This window comes from Chinchilla lanigera, unplaced genomic scaffold (genome assembly GCF_000276665.1).
Source record: "Chinchilla lanigera isolate Chin_1 unplaced genomic scaffold, ChiLan1.0 scaffold00119, whole genome shotgun sequence".
NCBI classification, from domain to species: Eukaryota; Metazoa; Chordata; class Mammalia; order Rodentia; family Chinchillidae; genus Chinchilla; species Chinchilla lanigera.
In genome coordinates this window covers 499,767-507,859 of record NW_004955520.1, presented here as the reverse complement: position 1 = coordinate 507,859, position 8,093 = coordinate 499,767, and the positions used below count along the sequence as shown (strand labels likewise).

At 43.5% G+C, this 8,093-nt stretch overlaps 1 protein-coding gene across 16 annotated transcripts in view; it reads left to right on the top strand.

The window, feature by feature from the left end:
* Dnah14 (dynein, axonemal, heavy chain 14) overlaps positions 1-8,093 on the top strand; it is a 317,770-nt gene that overhangs the window by 227,951 nt on the left and 81,726 nt on the right. For all 16 annotated transcript variants that reach the window (XM_013507038.1, XM_013507034.1, XM_013507036.1 and 13 more), the window contains 3 exons: positions 3,537-3,696; positions 5,301-5,432; positions 5,800-5,895. In XM_013507038.1, coding sequence (XP_013362492.1) covers positions 3,537-3,696; positions 5,301-5,432; positions 5,800-5,895 — 388 coding nt within the window. The remainder of the gene's footprint in view (positions 1-3,536; positions 3,697-5,300; positions 5,433-5,799; positions 5,896-8,093) is intronic.

The following is an 8,093-nucleotide window of genomic DNA, read 5'->3' as shown; positions in this document are numbered from 1 at the left end:
AAAAAAAAAAAAAAAAAAAAAAAAAAAAAAAAAAAGGGCATTTCTCCTGCAATCCAAGGAAATGCCTTGGCAGACCATGGTGCTAAAGAAGCAGCACTGAAAGAGGCCTCAAATCTGGCTTTTGTACCTCTGACTACAAGCCTATGCACAAACCCTTTCTATTCAGAGGTAGAAAGGGAATGGGCAAGGTAATTTAAAATTTCAGGTAGGCGTGGTATGTACTGTACATCATCAATTATAAGCCATCAATGCTGAGAAATCCATATCTTATGTATCCTTAACTACAGAAGGAAAAATAGTGCCAGTTACACCATGCTGACCACTAGGGACTGAATCTGAGCCTCCCAGAAGTAAAAGTCCAGAACTGATGAAATGTAGTGTTGCCTGAGCAGCCAGATCCTGAGCATGGAGGGCTGGCTTGAGGACTTGCTTCACCCTAACCATAACGCTAGCCCCCAGCCCTAACTCTGACTCTAACCTAACCAGAGAAACTCGTAAGAAAACTCCCAGCACAAGGACCTGACCTTGCTAGTGCTAACAGTCTTCAGGGGAGAGGTTTTAACTTGAGCTTCCGAATTCAACAAGCAATGAGAACTTGTGTATTGTGTCTTAGAATGTGTTGAATTTTCCATTGCTGGAAGAAAGTACTCTTTCAATAAAAAATGTGCAAATAGAGGGTGAATCTATCATCATATTTAAGGTATATTATTTTCTCAGGATAAGAATAAAAAGAAACAGGGGCTGGGGGTTTAACTCAGCGGCACAGCGCCTGCCTGGCAAGCGCAGGTCATGAGTTCGCTTCCCAGTACCAGAAAAAAAACAAAAAACAAAAAAGAATAAAAACAACAAAAAGTTTTGTTGTGGTTTTAGTTTTTTGTTTTTATAGACAGGATCTTACTGTGTAGCCCACTGAACACAAACTTGCAGTCTTCCTGTCTCAGCCTCCCAGGTGCTGGAATTACACACACGGCAGCACAGTTTAGTTTTGTTGTTGTTGTTAAGCAATGTATTTTTATGTTGAAGTTAATCCAGATAAGGTTGAAAATCAGATCCACACAGAGAAGCAGGTGGGGGAGAGTGAATTCCCAACTCCTTTTATTTTGTCACCACTTTGGTGTGTGCTGTGCAGCCTGGGACAAGGGTGTTGAGGTTGCCCTGGAGAAGCCTGCTGAGGGTAGCAGGCAGCTTGGCGTTCAGGGGTGGGAACAAACGTCCAGCGGGAATGAGCTCAGCCAGCACGGAGGGCACCAGAGTTGGCAGGGGAGAGGTGCATGGTGGCTTTCAAGACGCACAAGCAGGAAGAACATCAGGAGCAGCTCCCAGAGGCCAGGCCAACCCTGCATGTCCCTGAGCCCCCAGCTTTGCTGCAGACCCTCATAACTTTAGGGCCCTGCAGCCCCATGCCAAGGGCAGTGCACCACAGTGGGAAGGTATGGCTCTGATCCTGGCACTGCCCATCAGGCCAGGCTGCTGCCTGAGGTCTCACTTTCAAGTGGACGCTGGGCACTGTCCAACTGCAGGAGCTAAGGAGCCACGCATGTCCTGGGGCTCTGTGCTTACGTGATGTCAGCACCTCCCCCTTGTGATTTGCTGGTGTGCATTTGACACACTCCACAGTCCTACAGTGTAAGGGTTCCTCCTCCTGCTCCTCAGGGTCTTTTCTGGTTCCCAGATCACAAGCAGGGACACTGGGGATGCTCAGCTCAGAAGTCTCTTTCCTAACAGCCATTCTTATATCAAATATTAGTGACAGCCCACATCAGTGCAAGCCCTTGCCACTGTGCAGTGTCAGCCACTGGAAAGATGAAGGTCACAGGAAACAAAGGCAGGTGAGGACCCAAGACAGCCCAGTTCTGAAGACCTGACTGGTCAGTGGGTCTTGCTCAGAGCACGGCACATGCTCCTGGGACATGCCACATGTGCTACACTGAGCTGGCAGGGTCCTGTTTTTCCTCTAATTTACATTAAAATAGCACAAGAGACCGGTTCCATCTCCACCATAGGCCTGTATTAGTTTTACGGTTGATCCTGGGCGGCAAGAAAATGAGGCAGCTGCTGACCTTGCCTCTCTCTCCTAGTCCTCTGTTGTAGTCTTTCTCACTATTTTCAAAAGGCCAGACTTAAATCCCAGAAAACTACCTGCACATTACCGCAAAATAAGGTGTTAATGATCCATTTGTCTAGTATGGTCCTGCAAACTATCTGCATTTCAGAATTGGACTATTTGAGGATGAACACCACCTCTGATGACCATGCAGATGGAAATCTAGTGTAGAATTCTTTGTTATGAAATTTAAATTCTTCGTGTCCCCATGTGATTCTGGGCATATGGAGCTGGCCCTCTTGCCTTCCTCCTTTGGAAAGAATTGTACAGTTCTCACATGGGGACAGTCATTACCCTGGTGGACCTGCTCCTCATTCACTCCTCTTGTGGATTTTCACTGAAACTTCCTGCTTGTAAAATGCTGCCCTGTCTTAGTTACTTTCTCATCACTAAGACAAAATACACAACACCAACAATTCTAAGGAGGAAAGATTTGTTTTGGCTTAGTCCATAGTCAGCTGACTCCAAGGCAGGGCAGCGCAGCAGAGAGGAGAAACAGTCCATGGCATGGTGACAGGAAGCAGAGGGATCAAGGAGGCAGTGAGGTACCCTTTCCAGTTCATACCCCAGTGACCACTTCCTCCTCCCAGGCTCCACCTCCCCACAACACACTTAGCTGTAATCTCATCAGTGGGTTAAGTCACTGAGTGTCGTGGCCCCATCGTCCAATCACCTCCCAAAAGCCCCACCTGTGAGCACGCCAGGCTCTGGGAAGAGGGCAGACATCTACACATAACCATAACATGTTCTAACCCCTGACTTTCCATTGCATCAACTGGCACATCAGTGGGTTAGGATACAACACAAAGCAGCCTCCAGTGTTCCCATAACAACAAACATCTCATTAGTAACTTGACACACAAATGCCCATCTACCGCCCCCCCACACACACATGATGGCAGGATTTTTAGCACAGGATGAAGAAAATCCAGAGGGGTTGTGTAAGGGGCTTTGGACCTCATGACACTCCATGAATCACAGGAACAGGGCCACTCCTCAGTTACCTTGCCCACTCACACATGCCCAGACTCACACACATACCACACATACACACTGCATGTGCACACACATCACCCATAGCCTTGCACACATAGAATACACCCACACAGTGTTCTTGTCAATTAGTCATCAGTGAACAGCCCAAGAGTGAAACAGAAGGATAAGATGGTTCCTATTTTTAAATAACAACAGTGGGTTCTTCTTTTATAATAATAAAAAAGAATCTGCCCCTAACTCAGATGTTCTGAATATTTACATTTGATGCATTTCATCATTCTGAAGCAGAAACTCACATATTAGCGACTCAAAGTTTAAAAGGTATCCAAATGGTGAAATAGCTACAGATGTTCTCCTTGTCAAAGTGCTTGTTGGAATCTGTGGCTGCTGTCTTCTGGGATAGTTCACAGGGTGAGGAGCTTTTCCATCTTTGCAGGGTCTACACGCGGCCCCCCTTCCTTGTGCTGACTGTCATGAATGCAGTGTGTATTCTGCTGCAAAAGAAACCAAACTGGGCAACAGCAAAGCTGCTTCTTTCAGAAACTGGCTTCCTAAAGAAACTGATTAACCTTGACAAGGACAGCATACCTGATAAGGTAAAAAGTGACTCTCTAATTAATGCATAATTTATGCATTTTATATTCATGATCCACAGAGACAAATAAGAGTTAGAATTGCAATTCTGTGTTAGAAGTGGAAGACAGTGGTAAAAGCCAGGGAAGCAAGCTGCATATCCTAACTCCACAGGTTTCCTAGACGTGTTAAGAAAAAGCAGTGTGTCATTGGAGTTGGAAAATGTCACAGCTCAGAAACTCTTTAACTAACCAAGATTAGAGACGTAGGAGGATAGCTGTAAAATGAAGTCTTTCTAGGTGAGCTACAGTGCATCGTGATCATCCAGTGAGTGGATAAAGGTGTCTCAGACTTATCTTTATTGTTCAGCCAGTTTTCATAGAGCAGCATATGTCAGACCTTGTTCTGAGCATTTTACAAATATCAATTCATGTGCAGGGAGATGGAGCAGAGTAAGGAAAAAAATTAAAGGAAATGAAGCAGCCTGGAACTGTGGTGAGGGTTTTTCTGGAATAGATTTCATTCAGAATGCAGATTGGCTGTAGCTTCAAGGAGAAAGAGGGCCAGGCACAGTCCTGGACAAACATGGACTGGCCATGCTCAGCGAAGAATTCCACAGGAACGGGAAAGGAACATGCAGAGGAGGAGGCAACAGAAAACCAGATGCTTTAACAAATAACTAAAAACGTGGAATTGTATGGTGAAGCTGGAGGAGTGTCCCAACAGAGATGTCACATGGGAGGTGCTTTGAGAGCCATGCTCCAGGGAGACCGGTGGACCTGTTGTCAGTCAGTTCTAGTGTTGTCCTGTGCTGTTAGGAAGCCCCGGGCTGGGTCTGAGCAAGCTGCAATGCTCATGCTGACATCCACATTATACATGGAATAAACACAAGTACCTTGGAAGGACACTTAGCAATAAGAGGCCCTGTGGTTTTGTTTAAATAGATGTGACGTGAATAATACTTAATAGCTCATCTAAATGGATGCTAAAAAGCCTGGCAGGATTTTAAATGGCAAGAAGAACACCAATGCTGACAAACTGAGAATGGACCACTTGCTGTTAAGATGAGCCAGGAAAGTAGTGCTGTTCTCCAGGCAAGCGAGAAAATGCCTGGCTGGAAAGGGAGAAGAAATCCCAGGCTGAGAAGACATCAGTCCAAAGATGGCTCCCAAAAGCAGAGGGGAAACTCTGCTTCAGGGGTACCACTTAGCAGAGGTGGGTCTGTGGGACGCCAGTGACTCCCTGCCACCACGACCATCACCCACCCAACAAGGACCGTGCCTGCCAACATGCCATTGAGGGGTAGGACAGAACCAGCTCCTCTCCCAGTCAGATACACAGGGACTTCAGATCTCCTCATGCACCCCTTCTCATAGTGGAGCTGCTCCTGCAACAGATGCTTTTACCACTGCTTTTACCACTGTCTTCCACTTCTAACACAGAATTGCAATTCTAATGCTTTTATTTGTCTCCTCTTCCCTGCAGAGGCTCCTCCTAACTGGGGCCACTTGGTTCCTAGGATGTAAGCAGGATTCTTATAGGAAATAAAGTTTCATTCATGCTAATATACATTGGGGAAAACTTCAGACCAGTAATAGCTCTTTCTTGTATAACACATTCTCTATAGGTTTTTGTGAAGCTGAAAAAAATTTTGAACTTGCCAGACTTCAACCCAACCAAGATGGCTCTGGTGTCCGCTGCATGTTGCTCCATGTGCCAGTGGGTTATAGCCCTGAATGACTACCGCGAGGTCCAGAAGGTACGCCTCCCCAGGTCTCTGAGAATTCCAGACAGCCTGTGTCTGAGAAATCATCTTCATTAACAATGCTTGAGTGATCCTCTAAGGAAAGGATGCCTGATGAAATCACTTTAACCAAATGCAGTATATCGGGCTAATTCACACAGAGGTCAAATACTCCTGTTCCATTTTTTCTGACAACTATGCTATATTGTTTTATTTTAATATGTTTGGCCATAATAAACCACTTTATATCCCTTGTATACACATACAAAATTCCAGGAAAGTTTAATGGCTGACACCTGTAAATGTCTTTCAAACCTAAGTGCAATTATAAACAGCAAACCAGATGTTTTTAACACTTAAATGTTCTGATATTCTCTTTAAGGTGGTAAGCCCTAAACAAATCCAAGTAGCAGAAGCTCAAAATGTCCTCAAAATTGCACGACAGAAGTTGGCTGAAAAACAAAGAGGTTTACAGCTGGTAAGAATTTTTTACTTGTTAAATTCTCAATATCTTTATGAACTATAAAAAACACTAGGAAAAATCATTATTTCACTGGGCTGAGGGTGTAGCTCAATGCTCACCTAACGTGTGAGACACTGGGTTCCATCCCCAGCACACAATAAATTCTTTATCTCATTAGAGCTTATTAGTTAATGATAAAAGAGGGACAGTAATATAGGCAGTGAAGAGGTTAAGTAAATAACATGATATAGATGTTGTATGTAAAGCTGTTATATGTGAGGATAAAGCTGTTATATGTGAGGATTAAGTAAATAACATGATATAGATGTTATATGTAAAGCTCTTTGTGCCTACTATATAATAAAACACTCAATAATGGCATATTGTCTCAGTAATATTTTAATTTACCATTTCAACAAATTTCTCCCAGCGTCTTTATAACCTGAATTTACCAAAGATGACTAGTATCAATCCCTGTTCTTAAAAATCCATACTTGACCTATTTTTGTAGATTCACCTCAGGCCCAACACAGTGGAGCCAGATTACCATGAATGGAAACTTCTAGAACCATAGGCCAAAACAAACCTTTCTTCCTTTAGTTGTTGTTGTCAGGTATTTCTGTAGCGATGGAAAACTGAGTGACATAGCTATCATAAAGAAATGAACGACCTAAGCAGCACTATAAGCTAACGAATACTGACAGAGACATACCACACCTGCCACACAACCACAACAGAAAGCACCTTCTTCTGAGGTACTTGTGAGGCATTTTCCAGGATAGACCACACACTAGGCCACAAAATAGGCCTCCATAGATATTTTTTTTGGTACCGGCAATTGAACTCACAAGCTCAGGCTTGCCAGGCAAGTGCTGTGCCACTGACCTATTATCTCCTGCCCTCTCCATAGATTTTTTAAGATAAATATCACACATAGCATCTACTGTGACCAATGGAAAATTTACAAATATATAAAAATTAAATAAAACATTCTTAATCAATGGGTCAAAGGAGAAATGACAAAGAAAATTAAAAAATACTTGGAGGTAAGTGAAAATGGAAATACCCAAACTTGGAGGATGCAGCACACACAGCACTCAGGGAGAAACTTACAGCAGTAAGGCCTGCTTTAGAAAGAAGAAAGATCTCAGGTCAATAACCTAACCTTATACCTTAATAAGAAATAGAAAAAGACAAAGCTCAAAGCAAGCAGAAAGTAAGAAATAATAAAGCTTGGGACAGATAAAGTGGAGAATAGAAAGCCAGTGGAGAGTAGAAAGTCAATAGAGAAAAATCAATGAAAACAAAAGTTTATTTTTCTGATAGGATCAGCAAAATTAACAAACCTCTAACAGACAAGCAGAGAGAGCGAGAAAAGAGAAAAGAAAGAGAATGTAATAAAATCACAAGTGAAAGAGAGATGTCACTACTATATCAAGGTTCACTGGAGGAACAGATCTAATATAAAATATGTATGATACATAAAGAATTTACAGGCTAGGCTGACAATGTCCAGCTGCAGAGTCAGGGTTGGAAGAATGCAAAAGGGCTGCCTACACACTGCAGATCCGAAGGAGTCAGTCAGCATTCAAAAGCCAAAGGCCTGGAGCTCACCGCAGAGTGCGGCGTGAGTTCACATCCTCCAGCCGAAGGGTCTGCATTGGGAAGCTGAAGAGCCTGTGCTGAAGCCGAGAGATGGATGTTCAAAGCCCAGGGCAGAGATGGAGCTCTTCCTACAAAGCAAAAGCAAGACCTCTTCTTCTTTCCCTTTTCATTCCATCCAGGCTGCAAACCGGTTGCTTGATGCCACCCATACCCAAGGAGGATCTTCCCTCTTGAGTAAATCCACTACCCAAACATGCCCAGAACCCCACTAAACCAATCAGCTGGGTGTTTCTTATTCAAATTGGTACCACAATGAATTATCACAGCTACCTAACTTACAGAGATGTTTCAAAAATTCTAAGACAGTACTATGAAAATTTATATATCTAACAAATTAAATAACCTAGGAAAAATGGACAAACTCTTTGAAACACCCAAATAATCTAAGCTGACTCAAGAAGAAAACACAGAGTTAACACCAGTCTCTCTCAAAATCTTCCAAAAATTTAAAAAAGAAAATATTTTGGGGGCTGGGGATTTAGCTCAGCGGCAAAGCGCCTGCCTGGCAAGCGCAAGGTCGTGAGTTCGGTTCCCGGTACCGGAGAAAA